The 18202-nt window shown below is 39.3% G+C and overlaps 1 protein-coding gene across 2 annotated transcripts in view; it reads left to right on the top strand.

The window, feature by feature from the left end:
* NVL (nuclear VCP like) overlaps nucleotides 1-18202 on the top strand; it is a 64604-nt gene that overhangs the window by 809 nt on the left and 45593 nt on the right. For both annotated transcript variants that reach the window (XM_054023529.1, XM_054023528.1), the window contains exons 2-13: nucleotides 999-1072; nucleotides 2025-2077; nucleotides 2195-2294; nucleotides 4318-4372; nucleotides 4985-5254; nucleotides 8491-8617; nucleotides 8934-9010; nucleotides 9326-9460; nucleotides 11127-11228; nucleotides 13230-13347; nucleotides 14049-14193; nucleotides 17261-17531. In XM_054023529.1, coding sequence (XP_053879504.1) covers nucleotides 999-1072; nucleotides 2025-2077; nucleotides 2195-2294; nucleotides 4318-4372; nucleotides 4985-5254; nucleotides 8491-8617; nucleotides 8934-9010; nucleotides 9326-9460; nucleotides 11127-11228; nucleotides 13230-13347; nucleotides 14049-14193; nucleotides 17261-17531 — 1527 coding nt within the window. The remainder of the gene's footprint in view (nucleotides 1-998; nucleotides 1073-2024; nucleotides 2078-2194; nucleotides 2295-4317; nucleotides 4373-4984; nucleotides 5255-8490; nucleotides 8618-8933; nucleotides 9011-9325; nucleotides 9461-11126; nucleotides 11229-13229; nucleotides 13348-14048; nucleotides 14194-17260; nucleotides 17532-18202) is intronic.

The following is an 18202-nucleotide window of genomic DNA, read 5'->3' as shown; positions in this document are numbered from 1 at the left end:
TGTCAGAGGGAGCTGCGATCCCACAGTAGTGGATGCCTTTAGAAAACCCGAGACAGTTAGGGAGCTATTGATTTGGGGATGAGTGGAGCAGTGATTTTACTCAAGCCCTCTCGAGTTGGTGGTCCATGTGAGGGTGTGATTATTGTGAAAATAGCCCAGACTAAAAGCCAAGTATAAAAGCTGGTGTAATGTTATAGCATTTGATTCACATACTTTCTGTGACACTCCCCTAAGTGCCTTGCAAAGATAAATTTATCTTCACAACACACCTATTAGGTATTAAATTATGATCTGCCTTTTGCAGATGGAGGACTGAGACACACAGAAATGAGGCTGCACAGAAAGTTTAGTAGGGGCAGAAATAGAACCCATGATTTCCATTTCCAAGTTCAATCCCTTGGCTGTAGGACCATCTTTCTCCTATTGCAGTTGCAATGATACTCAGACCTCCTAGCTTCAGCAACCAAATCAGCTATCAGCATTACCCAAAAGAGCCACAGTAGTGTGAATTCATTGTTTCATTTACTATAGTACTAATCGTATTTAGTTTTTAGTTTCACAGCAAATAAGTTAATAACTTAATTGGTTTATAAGACAGTAAAAGCATCCTGATTGCTTAGTGACTTAAACTGTGCTTCCTAATATGTCTCCTGCATCTCTTTGCAGCACATATGTGTGATTTAATTATTAACCAATCTGAGTATCACTGTTCTATCGATGGAAGTTTATGGAGTTGCCCCAATTAATGCCAATAGTTAGTTTGGCCTCCAAATATAATGTACTACTTTTCCCAGTAAATGTGGCCAGTTGGCTCTGTAAATAGTTAATAGTGTCCTGTCAAATTATTTATCAATCTGATAACTTTGTACCAAAACAAATTCAAGCTGTTTAGATTTTTCAGTTTAAATTTATCATCTTTTATGATGATAACTTGTGAAGGTCAATAACTTCAGCAAAAGTCTAAGATTTTGTTCATTTCTATAAACTCTACATTTCAGTACCTAAGCAGTAATAAATGTGGCCCATATGTGGACATTGGAATTTTAGCAGCTGATTTACAGAAAACTTACAGGTGAGCAAAAAGCTTAATCCTTGCATTCTGTTTTTTTAAAATAAACAATAGAAATAGTCATATGTGTTTGTAAAAATGTAAATGTATTTCTCATGACAGTTCTGAATTACACTTTATTATAAACTAGGATTGAAAGTTGCTTAATACATCACTGATCAGGGAAGAAGTACAGTCAAAATAATTGTTTTCACTGCAAGATTCTCTTTGGCTGATCTATCTAGTAACTTATTTATATTGCAGTAGCACAGAGAATTATAGAAATGTAGGGCACAAGAGACCTCGAGTGGTCATCTTGTACTGAGGCAGGACCAAGTATACCTACATCATCCCTGACAGTTGTTTGTCTAACCTGTTCTTAAAAACCTCCATTGACAGGATTCCACAACATCCCATGGTAACGTATTCCAGTACTTAACTATCCTTATAGTTAGAAATATCTTCCTTATAACTAATCTAAATCTAAAGGGGCTGAATTTTTCATTATCATGCCTAAAAGGAAAAATAATCCTATGGCTGAAGGACCCATCCTTGTTCAGTCCCTAGCTCTGTATGTGTGGTTTAAAACAAACAAGCCTATTATGAATGAAAATCCACTTGGCTGATTCTTCTTTTATATTGCCACTCAGTGCTCTACATATCCAGCCAATGATGCTGGTCATAATCTCCACTAAATGTCCTTCTGAAGACTACTATCTAGAGACCACTGTGATTCACTTTGCACTTTTTATCCCAGAAATCGAGTTTAGTATGATGCCATTTGAGTTACACCTAATCCTTTTTAAAAGCCTGGAATAGCTCGAACCAAAGTCACTCTTCCACATAACTGGTTCCAGGGTGTACTTGTGTAAAAGATTGTGGATTGTGTCACTTTAGAAACTTGTATATACATTGAGAATGACAATACATGAAAGAAGGCCTCAGTGAGATCCTAACCTGTACAATTGTTTTACAGTGCAGAATATGGACGAAGAAAAAGAAATGCCTTTAGAATTCAGGTTGAGAAAGGTAAGTCTGTTAATATCAGGACTGAAATACCAAGAAGCTGTAAGAAGCTCTCTGAATTACTGATGACACTGTTGTTGAGCACTTGCTGCCATCCATGTTCTTCTGGGTTTTTTTCAGTGTTTGGTATAATCAGTAATGAGAGAGAATTTGAAGATTTAACAACTTTAGAGAATGAACATGTGGCAAAAAGAGCAAGACACAGACGAGAAGGGAATGAGTAAGTGGAAAGACTTGTTGCCTTAAGACTACTTTAACAATGATGTCAGTACTTAAAATTTCCATAGTGCCTTGTATCTTTAAAAAACTCTATATTACTATGAAGGGCCTGATCCTGCAAGCTGTTCCACACGGTGCCCTCATAAGTCTTGTCTTTGCTGGGAAAAAAATAAAAAGGGCCGGGGGGAGTTCTTACCTCAAGGTACATTCTAGTGAACCAGGCCCATAGACTTGAACTCAACCTGCCAACTCACATAAAAATTACAACTACCTTTTCACTGGGATTAACTCAAGTTAATGAATTAAAGAACACTTTGTGTCGGTGGTGGTGGTGGGGGGAGACAGCGGGTGAAGACCAGGATTCACCTTCCTTGTGGGTAGGGCAGCTTATAGAATTGGGGCCTGTCTATTAAATCCTTACAACTCCTCTTTGTCACAGAGGTGTTATCGCTATTTTAGACATGGATAGGGTGACCAGATGTCCCAATTTTATAGGGACTGTTCTGATAATTTGGGGCTTTTTTTTATATAGGCTCCTATTACCCCCCACCCCCATCCTGATTTTTCACACTTGCTGTTGGTCACCCTAGACATGGGAAAACTGAGATGGAGGGTTTCAGTGAATTTTCCAAGTGCACACAGCCAGTTAATGTTTGTTAGAGGGGACATTAGAATTTGGATTTCCTGGCTCCCAATCCCGTGCACAGTCTACTAGAGCATTCTGCCTCCTTAAATGTGATAGAGACTACTTTGCATTAAATATTGAAAATATGCCTCCCTCTTTATTAGTGCTAAAATATTTTCTCTCTTACAGTTAGAGTGACAGTAATAGCCATTCGTATCAGTGTTTTTAAGACAGGGTATGTTTAATTCAGAACAGAATACCCAGATCTTCTGAATTTCAGTAATCAAACCTCTAACCACTTTAAAAACAACAGTCTGTTGGCTTTTTATTAAACCTACTAAATATTAACATTTTGCTGTGCAAGCAGATATCTGTAATGATAGTCCAGAGGACGAGTATTGGCAGGGAGAGATACAATGATTAACTAATTTCTATGATTAACAGCACAGGGATAATCTGGGCTCTTTTAGGTCTGGACTCATCAAGGGGGGGCAGCCTAGAGTATAGCTTTTGGACAAATTCAATCACGTGTTTGAGTATGGCTAAAGAAGTCAGAGAAACGTCTTAATTTTATACTAACCATATATACATATGTATAATGCACTGCTTAATCTGCCTGACTTCCCACAATGTGTATGTGTATTGCGGCTCTTGAATGAATGGATTGACACTGGCATTAGCTGTTCTGAGTGTGATCATGTACCTTCTAGAGGCTACAGCCTGCTTAAACCTTATTACTGCCACACAAACATGAATATTTCATGTCTTATCTCAGTTGCTGTAAATATGTACTGAGGTGTGTTACTGAAGTTCTAAAGTATTTTTTTAATGAAGACAAATTCAGCAGTTAATTTGTTACCTATTAGTCAAAAGTAGGCTAATCATAGAGAATATCTTTTTATTTGTTAAAATTACTAAACACCCTCTCCTCCTTGTCCCCTTGAGGTATTCTGCTCATGATTCCAACCTTTTTATCTTTGGTTTGAATTCTAGCCCCAGAATTTTAAAATAAATACAGCTTTAGTTCCTCAAAGGCCTCCAGCCACACAAACTGAGTGAGCTGTTCCAGCAGGCTTTGAAGTCTGATTTCAGGACTACCAGAATAGCTTCATCTACTATAGAGAGCCCAGCTGGTGATGGAAGCGCTGAGGAGAGAAGGTTTTCCTACTTCCACAACCAGACTTAGATTGCGGGGAGGGGGGAGAGGGCCATCAGAAGAGTTGTTCTATCTCTACCCTCTGTCCCACACATAGTAGTATTGTAGTCTTAGCACGGAGAGCCTAGCATCTTCCTAGGAGAGAATACTTGTTCTATTACCGGTAGTTGTGCTGATGTCTCATTGTGCTGTTATGGTATGTTGAACCCATAATTTCTGCCTCTTCACTTTTTTCTGCTAAAGGGATGTGGAAAGCTACACAGACGACTCAGATGATGATGATTACTCAGAACCTCTAGTAAGTCCATATTTCATTCTCGATGGTATAATGCAATCGAAATGAACACAGCAGTGCACATATGAAATATATCAATGCTCTTTACTTAAAATATACAAGAGTTTTAAAACAGAGCTGTGTATACACCATCTGGTAAAGGCCCACACTTTGGTTTAGAATTCATATAATTCTTTATGGTGAGACTTGTTTTTTTAAAATATATGTTCCAGTGCTAGTAGTGTTTTTAAAAGTCAGCATCCTGGAAGTTGTACCAGCCACAGTATCTCTGACCAGCTTCCTTTCTGGCTGCCCAAGGTGCTCCTCGGTTGCCAAACTGTTAATGGCTTGGCTGATGCCCTCATTCTGACAAATCTCATGTGGGTTGTCAGAATGAGCACATCAGCCAGCAGTCCCCAACTGGAGACCTTGTAGAGTCGAAAGGAGATTATTTCCTGTGGAAGAATGAGGCAGGACTGTGGCTGGGGGCCGTTTCTGAGGAAGGGGAACATAGCAAAGGCGGGGGGAGAGGGCAGAGTAAAGACTTTACTATCTACTACTAAAGCTGTTTGCTTGCTGAGGGAGATATCTGCAAGCAATTTTTTTTGTTTTATTTTAAATACATAAACTTTGCAGTCCACAAATCACCTGAACAGCTCTCTGCTGACCTTATACCGGAAAGGAGATCCTGATTCTCTTCCAGCAACTCCGAAGAATGAGCCGACAGAAACCAGTACCCCTGCACAAGTGACAGCACCCAGAACTAGTGCTCTTCCATCTGGCACCCCACTTGATACTAGGATCTCTGAAGGTGGATGGTTTATTGATAAAACCCCAGGTAGAAAAGAAGACAACTTCTTAATTGACCTGAGTGAGGAAGAAGAGGAAAGGAAACAGATATCTGAGGTAGCTTCTCTTTTAAATCTGATACCACTTAATAAGGCATATACATTGGGGGTTAGTACATTTCTTACCTTATGTGACAATACTTTGAAGTACAGTATGAAGAACAGACTTGTTCTTCCTCATGCCCCCAAGATGCACATTGTATATAAAAACAAGTTTGAGCCTTTGGTGGGCAATGCAAACCTGTTTTTTTAATACACCTACAATGTTTCAACATAGAGGTTGCTGCATTGGTGGATGAAGCAGTGTTTGGATCTTAATTTTTGTGAAGCGCTCTGTAAATGTAAGATGTTATGATGAAAGACTGGCTTAGTTGCTTGGTGCCATCTTTTTTCAAAAAGTATTGTAGCTGCCAAAAATGTTCTGGTGCAAACAACATTTGATATGTTCTTATGCAAGACAAATTTGTACTGTATCAAAGTCTTTTAAAAAAAACGCCTTCTTTATGTTTGAGATGCTCAAGATTAAAAGACTGGAAATCTAGTTAATTTTAAAAAATTAGTCAAAAATAGTTTCAGGAACCACACCTGACCAAGTTACCCTGCCCATTTTTGTGGTTTTACAATCACATTTTCTTAATTTTTTTTTTAATGGCTTCTCCTGTTGCTGTGTGCAAGTCCCACGCAAACAGGGGAGACTGACAGACAGGGGAAACAGTGCAAAGTGCTGTCCAGAACCATAAGCCACTGGGTGTTTCTGCTGAGGCAGAGAGGTAAGTTTTGCTGGAGCTTAATCTGTGCAACAGCTCCTTGCCACACCCCTCTGTCCACCTCACCAGCAAACTCCATGAGGCTCTGCCAGGTAGGTAACATTCAGTGAACCCCAGTTCCTGAGTTCCCCAGAGATATCTCTTTGTCCAATGAGAGGGGCTGGATACTACAGTCACAGAAATTACCAAGTTCACTGCCTCCAAAGAGACAGGGTACATGCCAACCTGTTAGTCTAGCTCAGTGGTTCTCAAACTTTTGTACTGGTGACTCCTTTCACATAGCAAGCCTCTGTGTGCAACCCTCTTTTTAAATTAAAAACACTTCTTTACATATTTAACACCATTATAAATGCTGGAGGCAAAGTGGGGTTTGGGGTAGAGGCTGACAGCTCGCAGCCCCCGATGTAATAACCTTGTGACCCCCTGAGGGGTCCCAACCCCCAGTTTGAGAACCCGTGGTCTAGCTGTCTTTAATACGCAGCACTGATGTGGGTTGTGGTAACACTAAACATAAGTTTATTGTTAAGGAACGTAGATTTAAGTGATACTAAGCAAGAAAAGAGACAGGTCTGGTTACAAACAAAAAAAAACCCCAACCTGCTTTCTAGTGACCAAACTTAACTTTGGCCAACTGCAATCGTTGCCTGAACAGCTTTCTGACTTACATCAAGCTATCCGTGTCTCCAGCCCCTCAGGCAGGTGGATCCACTATTCACAGAGTCAGAGGATGCTGATCCTTTTTCCCTATTCTTCCCTTTTATAGTACAGAATACTTTTTAAGTGAACCCCTTGAAAAGTAAACCCAGACAAATCTCTCCACTACTGCTGGTTCTTTAGGTGCAGGCACTAAGTCACTTAATCCTCTGATCAATTTGTTTTCTCAGTTGGCTCCATCACTTTGTTTAACTCCGGTACAAATGTACTTTAATTGCCCTTTGTTTGTAATCAAACTATACTGTTTTTTAGTCAGCCTGTTAGCTTGAACCGTGCAGACAGGGAAATTTACGTTCCTTTGTGGAAATCCACATGCCTCCAAAACTTATTTGAAGAGCATATTTCTAGCACATATGCATAACTCTTTATATACAACCTGTACATACATCACTCGATGTTCATGTTACTAGATATTATAGAATACCTGACAAGATGCTGTTTGGCTAAATATTATGACACGTGTGTTGAGTAGGCCTTTTGTCAGTTGACGTGAAGAGGCCCTTAGGGCCACAATGTACAAAGTAAACAAGCTGAGAAGAGAAATATATATATTTCTTTGATGTCTTTATTTTAGTTATAGTAATTTTAGGTGTTCTTTAACAAAAGTCAGCAAAATGTCTTCAGGCAGAAACGTGATTACATTGACCCTTTAAGGCAATGTATTCTCAGTGTATCTAAAAATATCCTTATGGTGACATTGCGACCCCAGAGCCAGTTTTTAAGGATGGAAAGTGTTCAAAAACAGAACCAGGGGATTTTCATTTTGGGGATATACAGGAGTTTGGGAATTAAGAGATGCCCCAGAACCTCTTTGTCCTTGTTCAGTGGATAAAAGGCATATCATGGAGTTGATGTTTTTCTTCTCTAGTGGACAAGACATATCATATAGGACTAAAATGGGGTAGCAGGGGGATCATCGTGGAATAAAATGTCCATCAAATTGTGTTGAAAACAAAACATGATGTTAACAAGATGCACAATCTCATCTGTCCATTCTCTCATTTGTATTTTTCTTGCATATACAGCGATGACTCAAGTTATTTGCACAATATTCACTACAATATTGGTGGTGATTAGTATTCGTATTACCGTAGCACCTAGAAGCCCTACTTATGAACCAGGATCACACTGTGCTAAGTGCTGTACAAACATAGTGTGTTACTGGTAATTAACATTGTTTCTAATGGAGGTTTTTTATATATACACACGCACGCGCACAGCTGTATTAAGACACAATGTTTGTTGCTTTACAGTAATTATGCAATTCAGGGCTTGTTTGCATGGGAAAATTGTCCAGAATAGCTACTGCAGAATAAACTACACTGGAATATCTACTCCAGAATAGTAACCCCCATGGATGCTCTTATTCGAGAATAAGGGTGTAAGAGTGTCCACACAGAGAGTTATAGTGGAATCACTATTGTGCTTTAAATTCACAGCCTACCTTATTCCGGAATAACGTTCCTGTGTAGATGAGTCCTAACTTAAATCACCTTTTTATTCTTAGATCTTTTTCTAGCTTATGTATACAATTTTTTTCTGGAACTTTAGTCCCCACCCCACCCCACCCCCAAAAAAAGACAAATCAATGTGAACAATCCTTAGTAAAAACCAAGTAATGAAAGGATTTAGACACAGAAAGGATTGATCATACCTTGTCTCTTACCACTCTCATAATATCTATGCATGAAGCACCATATGTGTCTTCAGATTTTGTTTGTTCTGCTCTTTCAGGTGTCTGTAGAAAAGCTCAGTCATTTATGTACTAAATATTTGAAGACTCAGTCATATCATTCTGTGTTTTATGCTCTAGAAATCAAAAGACCTTTCTTTTTTGGAGAGTGAAGGAAAGAAGACAAAGAGTAAGAGACGAAAAAGAAGGAAAGAGGAATCTCAAGATGTAGATGAAGAAATAGAATCTGTTTTGCGTAAGCAGAAAGGTGAGAGCTACTATTTCTGAATTGGCTTACCGGATATGTGGGTGGTTGATAGCTGAAGCAGTTGGGATCAGAGATATTCTGCACTTCTGAAATGTTGACTTTTCGGCTGGAGCCTTTCAGGAAGACATTCATCCTTCATGTTGTGCTAGAAAATAGTCCAGTCCTGTGACCGTTGCATAAGAAATAATTTGTTCTATCTAATCTTTTACCTGTGGGTTCAGATCAGTGTCTGTCTTGTTGGGGTTTGCAGCCACTGGCTTCTGCTGTGTCCAAATTCTAATGACTTCATTTATTCCCTTCCTTTTTCTTCTTGTAGTTAAAACTAAAGGACCAGAGCTGCAGTTCCCTTTAGTGAAATTTGACGATGTGGGAGGCAGTGATGAAACTCTGAAGGTTAGTTTTACTTAAACCCTTGCTGTGTTACTTATGGGATAGAGAACACAGTGAATAAAACTACATGTATACAAAATGAGGGAGCTGGAGCCCAAGCAGGACTGATTTGCATAGCAACTCAGCAAATCATTGGCAACATAAGAAGCTGACTCTCACTGATTGAAGAGGGCAGCAAGACTAGCTATAGATCTTAACCCGAACTGACCTCTCTAATATCAGTCACTGAAATAAGTGAGACACAAGTTATCCTTCTATACATTTTAGTGTTTATATTATTTTCCTCTATCTACTCTATTTTTATCTTCTTTCTAACAGGAGGTATGCAAGATGCTGATACACGTGCGTCACCCTGAAGTATACAATCACTTAGGCGTGGTCCCACCTCGAGGATTTCTTTTACATGGACCACCCGGGTGTGGAAAGACATTACTAGCACAGGCAATTGCTGGGGTGAGACTGTCTTAATATGTGCTTTCCCTTCCTCTTGTCTGCTCTTTTAATCAGACTTAAGATAGGGAGAGGGCAGATAGATTAGAATGTTCTCCTCTTTGCTTTTATCTATCTTGCCTCTTCCCATCTCATCTCAAAATAAACATCCATTAGAATTTAAATAACAGAAATGCAGTCTGAATCAGGAGTATTCCTTGATAGATCCTCATGCAGGGGAAAAATATTGCATTAAAAACTCAGTTTCTTCTTGCAAGCACTCACAAGGAATGGACTTTCAACAGGCCATGTATTAGATTAAAGTTTGATCTGTTCACAGTAGAAAAGTTTTCAGCCTGGATATTTTTGAAAAAGGGGGTGAAATCTGTTTTGGATTGTGACATGGCTTACTCCATGGGGAGGTAATCCTTTGACATTAAACTTGGAAGTTACCATACAACACCTGTTCGGCCTCTGTCAAATAAGGTGATGGTCTGTCCTCATCAAACAGCCACCTCTACAAGTGGCATCCTTATAGCTCAGGGGTGGGCAAACTTTTTGGCCTGAGGCCCACATCTGGGTATGGAAATTGTATGGCGGGCCATGAATGCTCATGAAATTGGGGGTCGGGTGTGGCTGGGGATGCGGGCTCTGGGGGGAGGCCAGAAATGAGGAGTTCAGGGTATGGGAGGGGGCTCTGGGCTGGGACAGGGGGGTTGGGGTATGAGGGGATGAGGGCTCAGGGGTGGGGCTGGGGAGGAGGGGTTTGGGTTGCGGGATGGGGCTCTGGGCTAGGACAGAGGGTTGGGGTATGGGGGGGGGGTAAGGGCTCCAGCTGGGGGTGCAGGCTCTGGGGTGGGGCTGTGGATGAGGGGTTTGGAGTGCAGGAAGGTGCTCTGGGCTGGGACTGAGGGGTTCGGAGGGTGGGAGGGGGATCAGGACTGGGGCAGGGGGTTATACGTAAATTATGAACTGTTGGAACACAGCTTTTTTTTTTTCAAAATGAAAACTTACAGGCTTTTATTGCATAAAGTTGATAGAATCTCTTGGAATTAAATCTTGGGTATTTTTATCCTACACAGACATGTACTTCACTGCAAGCTGGGGTGTAAATCTATCACATGCTTATCTGTCGTGCACTATGTGTTGGTGTGGACCCTGCTGATGCACACTAACAGTTCCTTTGTGTGCTTTGATGTACTCCCATTTCAAAACATACTAAGGAACTGTTAGGTTGCACGTGGACATTTAGTGCTCAGCATGCTAGTGTGGGTTTGATTACTCTCAAGTTTACCATGAACTAAATGTTCATGTTGACAAGCCCTCTGTTAGTTTGTCACTGAAATCAGTATTCCTCATAGATCAGACATCAGTGTATAGACTAAGTGTGTTGTAATCAGTGGCAATGCTATTAAGCTGTTAAAGTGGGAGCCAGGAGACCTGGATTCTGTTCCCAGCTCTGTTCATTTGGTTAAGTGCCTCCGATCACTTAGATGTAGGGGTGTTGCATGTGGTTTCTAAAGCACTTTAAAAACTTCTCTTGAAAGGCTCATTAAAAGTGTAAAGTATTATGATAACATAAATTATATAAATACTGATTCTAGGGGACTTAGTCAAAGAAAATCCTGCGAAGAGGAAATGTTTTTGAAGTTTAGCAATTTCATAACTATATTCTTTACATTTATTCTAGGAACTTGAACTGCCAATGCTCAAAGTAGCTGCTACTGAAATTGTATCGGGAGTCTCTGGGGAGTCTGAACAGAAGCTGCGAGAGTTGTTTGAACAAGCTGTGGTGAGGCCAGGGAGCTGAGCTAATAAATTGCTTGATCCTTTCTCTTCATAAAACCTTTTAATGGTCCCTTTCTGCTGCTGCAATTTGAAATTAAGATTGAATTATTTGTAGTACTGTAGAGCCTAGGATCCTCAGTCATGGACTGGGACCCCATTGTACTAGATGCTGTACAAACCCAGAACAAAAAGACAATCCCTGCCCCAAAGAGCCTGTAATGTAAATATAAATTATAATACAATTATTAATGTATAGTCACTCTGTTAGGCAATTCACTACATAAAATACTTGGCTTTTGTATATACTGGAGTAATTACTACTCTGTGTTACTTAAGAAGTTGACCTCTTCATTAAGTCTGTGAATTTGGATACATTAGTGGTATTAGTACGAAAGAAGAAATTGCAGGCAAAGATCTAGGAATCCAAGAAAAAAATGTTAGAATTAAATTTTCCCATATCTGCACAGTCTTAAATACACAAGAACACCACTGGGTTACTGGCTGAAATCCAGCCCAGGTTGGTGATGACCAAACACTGTGAGAGTATTTTGGTCTAAGTCTAGTTCTTCATGAGAAGCAAAGAAAAGCAGAAGGGGTTGAGGGTGGTATGCTACTTATTAAAAATCACTTTTAAGTAAATCTCTGTATAATTCCCTAGAGAGTCCTCCATATCTGCCTTTTGACAATGCTTGCTTTTCCATTTCCATTTCCCACCATCACCACTATTTTGAGGCCTCTCAACATATTTACCAGTCTTCTTCATGGGTTTCAGAGGAAGCAAGGATTGTGGAGTCCTGGTAGTTTCTGTCCCAATATGAACCTGAGCTGCTGTTTTGAATTTAAAAAGCCATTATTACAAACAATAAGGAAACGAGAACCAAAATCATGATATGAAATAGATAATGTGGTTTGTTTTTTTTTTTAAATATTCTTTGCATTTAAAATGGTCTGGCATCAAAATTAACTTTTTAAGTGGCATTTATTGCATGAAGCATGTTTCAATTAAAAAAAAAATCTTTTTTTTTTTATCTTAGCCACTTACATTTGTTATCTTAAATTGCTTTTTCAGTGACTCTTGGGTCTCATGAACAAAAAACGTTTTTATTCTAGCATGTGCCATATGTCTGGTACTATAATCCCTACATAGCAAAATTATGCTCTTTCTGTAGCAAATGTGCTGCTAAACTCAGAGAAATAATGCTCGAGCATCTAGGTGGCGCACATGCTGCACTGGCTTGACAGCTTTGGGGGTGTGCTTTTAAACTCTGCCTTTCTAGATCGAGGCGTTGGCAGATCTGAATGGAGAAGCTTCTCTGTGTTTTCCTGTAGCATACTTTTTTTTAAGGATTAGTTAATGTTTAAATACACTGGTGAATCAAAGTGCCAGGTAAGTGCTACTTTTTATTAGTTTTGTCCTTTTATGAATACGGAGTTCCATAAATGAAATGTTATGGAAATCTATAATGATTTATGCACTCCTTGCTTTAGCTCCTTGAACATGATCTGACTCTTCTAGTAATCTGATTTGGCAAATAGTTTCCATTATTGCCCACGCCTGCCCCTTGTCAATTGTATGGTTGCATGGTATTAGGTCTCCAGATTCTACAGCATTAGTGACTTCTTGCCAAACAAAAATGTAAATGCCCCAACTTCTGGTTTGGGCTTAAATATTTTCAAATCAGCAAAAATCACGACAATGCAGTGTCTGTAGAAGACACAAAGCAACATAAAATATATTTTTAAAAAATCTCATGCTTTAGTTTCCTGATGATCTCAGCCCTATGCACGGTTCCATAGTGTACTTGGCTTCTCTAAGAGAATGAAGAGAACAGTGTTTGGGGGCGGGGGTGCTGGGGTTTGAGACTGGGTGGTTGTTCAGAGGACCTGACAGCACTTGCCGTAATATATCTTTTAAGCTTTGAAATGGGAGAATCACTTTTCTTAAATTATTACTACTTATATGCTATGTGTATCGAGAGTGATTATGTGGTCTTCTTGTTCCTAGTCCAATGCACCATGCATCCTTTTCATAGACGAGATTGATGCAATCACCCCAAAAAGAGAAGTTGCCTCGAAAGACATGGAGCGGAGAATTGTCGCCCAGCTTCTAACCTGTATGGATGGTCAGTTTCAGCAATGAAATTAACATTAACCTCCGTCCTCTTTTGAAGTCCAATTTTGGTTTTATTTTAACTTGTTTAAAATTAGACTTAAATTGAGCTCTGAATAGTTGTGGTAGTTGAAGATCCCAAAGTATTTTTGCAGAAGCGGGGGATATTAAGACCAATTCCCTGGTTAAAATCCTTTCCATATAACTTATTTCTGCCTTATTAGATTTTTCCCTCGCGATCCAGTGTGGCACTCTTCACTTTTTCTGGATGTCGTGGTATTAACTTCCTGTCCAGTGTTGCAGTGTCATTATGCACCGTTAACAGTTGCTGCATTTCATCCTAAATGTGGCTTCTTTTGAGTGTGAAGAGAAAATATTCCTGAATGTTGTCATTTACAGATCAGTTTATACAGCACCCTTGAAACCCTTTCAGTGCTATGTAAACATATATGTTGGAAAAGTGCTATATACATGTTGTTTCAAATGCCTAAGATTGTATAAAGAACAAACTATGTTGCTAGTGGAAATAAAGATAAGTGCCTAGAAATTTTCATGGTTAAAAGAGAAGTAGCTTCAGTAAATGGTTTCCCAACTATGATCAAGAATAAATATGTTCTTGCAGCATGTGTTTAAGAAGAGTAGCATTAACAGTGATGTTCCAATAGGAAGATGTAGCTCTTTTCTGAGTACTTGTTTATTGCCTTCCGTCCTCAGACCTGAATAATCTGGCTGCCACTGCTCAGGTCCTGGTCATTGGAGCTACTAACAGACCAGACTCGTTGGACCCAGCATTGAGGCGCGCTGGAAGATTTGATAGAGAAATTTGTCTAGGGATTCCTGATGAAGCAGCTAGAGAGAGGTATATCTTAGTAGGCCAAGGCTTCTGATTAGTAAAACTGTTGCAAATTAGTGGACAGTTAAGGACAAATGTATAGCACGCATAACCACATGCACCCAATCAGCCTGCAAGGGTAAGTGGAGAAGGGGTAACAGTGTGTATATCTCTATGCTATCTGTCCAATCCACGGCTGTTCCGTGTGGATGCATGTATAAATCTCCTCTTAACATTGCATTAACAAGTATTCTGGGCAACTTTAAGAAGAGAATATACCCTGGAGTTGGCAATATGTATTTTGTTGTTCAGTATTCTGTCCTTGAATCTCCTTATTCACCTGTCATGGCTACAGGGCACAACTACACCTGAGATTCTTTTTAGTACCTCTTGAATAGACCCCAGAGGTGACAGGCTTGACTTCTTGCACCTAACTCTGAGTGGAACCACGTGGTTCAGCTATACTTAGAGTGGATCTCTAGGCCGCAGCTGCCCTGTTTCCTAACCATGTTACTGCAATAGGCCCAACTGCATTTGGCACCTATAAACCCTTTCATTCTGGGGTCTTGTGACCAGTGAATTGATTAAAACAATTCAATTAAAAAACAGTGTATTCCAAACAAAGATTATTTATTAATTCCCCAAGGGTACAAAGCCAGTAGAGAAGAGAGTAAAAACAATGAAAAGTCTGCCCTTGTGTCTTGCTTACAAATGCTGGTAAGGAAAGAGTAAGCTGAGCTAATCCTCATCTCTCGTTAGGAAAAACAAACTTGCAGTGTGCTCTTTCTGTGTCCCCTTGTCAGCCTGTCAGCTTTTGCTGACCCTCTCCACAGTCTCTGGCCACTCAACCAACACTTTTCTAAGTGTGAGGTCCTGTAATAGTTTCTGTTCATTTTGATCTCTCTTCTTAGCTGTGGCAAAGCAGCTATGTTACCAGGGCTGAGGCAGAGGAGTTGCATCTTCGCTACTATAAATCTGGCTATTGTGTTTAGGTATTTGGGATGCTTCTTATCTAGGCTATTTATTTTACCTTTTCCGTTTACAATCCCTTTTGACTCTGTGGCAAATAACTCATCCTAAATAAACACACAGCGGTATGCACCATGTTCTTAAAAAATGGTAGATATTATGTAGTTTGTCATATCAACATTTTGATATTTCACAACTTGTGCCATTTCAAGGAGCAGGAATGGTGAATGTGAGTAGAATCTTCAGTAATCTTCCTCACATGTGAGAGCGATTGCTTGGACAAGAAAATCTTGATCATTGTTTTGAATAGTTGAAGCTGGGAGTCTAACAGCATTCCTCCATATTGTTGTTGTTTTCTGCAGTTCCTGCAGATGTGGGCCCACAGGAACTACCAATATTGCTGCATTTTTTGAAAGAATGGAAAAAATCAATCTTATGTATTGGTGTATGACAACAGGGTAACAGAATAAAGGAATAAGTTACAGGTGTTGTTAGGTTTCATTTAACATACAGTGAATCCATCAGATAGTAACCAGTTGAAACATTCCCTCTAAGTGGCTAGTGCTGTTTGTTTAGGCCCAGTTATTGGAAAATGTGTACACATCAGTTGTGCATGCAGGTTTTATTTGCTCATACACATCTTTGTGTAAATCTGAACTTGATTTGCATGCACATATTAGGCAGCTTTCATGCCCACTTCTAATCATACACTTATAAAAAATGTAACCTTTACTGTCAAGGAATATGCTTTTATTATCTTAAATGAAGGAATGATAGTGCTTAGATTACAGGCTGAGCCAGTCACTGCTACCTCTGTACCTTGAGTCACTTCCCCCACTTGTCAAATGAGCCAAAAAATTGGAAGAAAATAAGGTGATGCTACTAAAAAAAATCCAAACTAAAGATACTGTACTTAATTTTGTCTGTTAGGTGGGTAAAGAAAAACATACTGAACTTTTAAAGGTAATAGTCATTTAATAAATTGTTCCATTCAAAGCTTTAGCACAGTGCTAGCAGCTTGGATAAATGATGTCCAGATCAAATGGTAGGTATTTTTTTAAATTTAGAAGGACACTTAAGTGGTGGATTTCATTTCTCTGGTTTATGATGCCTTTTAATATTTCCCACTGAAATAATACTTTGCTGTTTGTAAAAACTAGGTTAGCTCCCCTCTCCTAGATTTCTGTATTGCTTGAAGATAATATGGCTCTGTAAGGTTTGCATCTTTATTTGTCTTATTAGCATCCTTTGCAGTTCTCAGGTGGAAGGATTGTTGGGCCCTGGGGAGGAAATCCTTTAAGCTCTGACATGGAGAATGCTCTAGAAGAGACGAAAAGTATCTGTTCTAATACAAAATATTTTAATGGAAAATGAAGAACATAATTGATGATATGATTTAAGTGGAATAATCTTGGATTAGCGAGTAAATTGTATCGCTTGGTAGAATTTACCAGCATCAGCCAGAGCAACATTCTAGAAATTCCTTACTATTGCTCTGTTCCTCTATCTGCCGTATCTTTTCTCTTGAACACTTTTATCCTCATTAGCTATATAGAAGTGTTTCAACCTGCTCCATACTTAAATTGTGCCTGTTTAAGGCTGGACCTTAAACTAGACCTGCCTGCTGATGTTCTGCAAAGAAAAATGGGGTTCTTGTAAAGAATTGAGCAGGTAAAATGTAAACAGATGTTGTCATATGCAGGAATGTGAACCAAGTAATCACTTGAATGGGTGATAACCCATTTGAGTTTTGGTGGAACCCACTTGGGACATCATCTGACAGTTTAAATCCAATGTTCGTTTGTTTGATTTAAAAAAAAAAAACAAAAAACTAACAAAACCTGTAGTTGATTATAATATATGTTCAGCAAAACTCTTAACCTTTAAATGAGCATCACCTGGCTGATACTGTAGGTTTCTTTTAGTGTGAGTGTCAGGAGAAAACATAGATTAATTTTGTGGCTCTCAGCAATAAGTGACTCTCCAGTTAAGTGTGAATTATTTGGCTCTTGTGCCATTAGGATCTGCCCAAGTGAACTGAGATGACTTAAAACTCTGAGCAGTGATGTTTGCTTTCATATCGGAGGGGAAATTGTTGCAACTTCTATTTTTTTCTCTTACACAGAATTCTACAGACTTTATGTCGAAAACTTAGGCTCCCTGAATCTTTTGATTTTCATTATTTAGCCCATATGACTCCAGGCTACGTAGGTGCTGATTTGATGGCACTTTGTCGTGAAGCAGCTATGTGTACAGTAAACAGGGTCCTGATAAAGTTGGAGGAGCAGAAATGGAAAGGTGTGCAGGCTGGAGAAGCAAGGACTGAGCAAAACTTGAAGACTGGAACAGAAGCACTGGTGGAACAGGATACTAAACATTCAGAGCTTCCTGCTAAGGTATTAATCCATTGTTACACTCATTTCACAATTCCTTAAAGACTAACCAGTTTGTTTGTGAGCTTCCTACTCAGTCTCACTAAACATTTCTGACCACAGCAATATTCATTTCTAAATGAATGTAATTTTTATGGTTATGTAGCATTCTTCATCCATCTGGGTCATAAAGAACTTTTCCTAATTGACAGTACAAACTGTATGGGTATTATGACACCAAAACTTTATGGTTCTTATAACTTTTTTGCATGCACTTGGGGGCTAAAACTATGGGTCTGGTTCTCCTAAGCTGATATCACTCACTGGTGTTTGATCTCCTCTACTGTATGGCACCATTGCCTATTTTGGGGAAGCAACATTTTAAAAAGGCAAAAGTTTGGTCTACAACATGGCATAATGCTGAAAAAGTCATTTGTGCATGAGTAGCAGGACTGGGGCTCTGTTGCAAGCCAGAGTGTTTGCAGGCAGCTTGATGTCAGAATGTTTTGATGTCTCAAGATGAAACAGTGTGGCCATTGAATGTGAGCACCACCCATCTGCTGTGAATTTAAGTACTGCCTTTGGAAGCTTCCTGAAAATGTGTTGTGCACATTAGTTGTTCTCTGCCTGCATTCTGCAAGGACTGCTTCTGGTTTAAGAGCTGATATTTCAGAATACTCTAAACTCCACATGCA

This window comes from Malaclemys terrapin, chromosome 3, assembly GCF_027887155.1.
Source record: "Malaclemys terrapin pileata isolate rMalTer1 chromosome 3, rMalTer1.hap1, whole genome shotgun sequence".
Lineage (NCBI taxonomy): Eukaryota > Metazoa > Chordata > Testudines > Emydidae > Malaclemys > Malaclemys terrapin.
The sequence above is the reverse complement of the archived record's forward strand: the minus strand, read 5'-3'. Positions and strand labels throughout refer to the sequence as shown.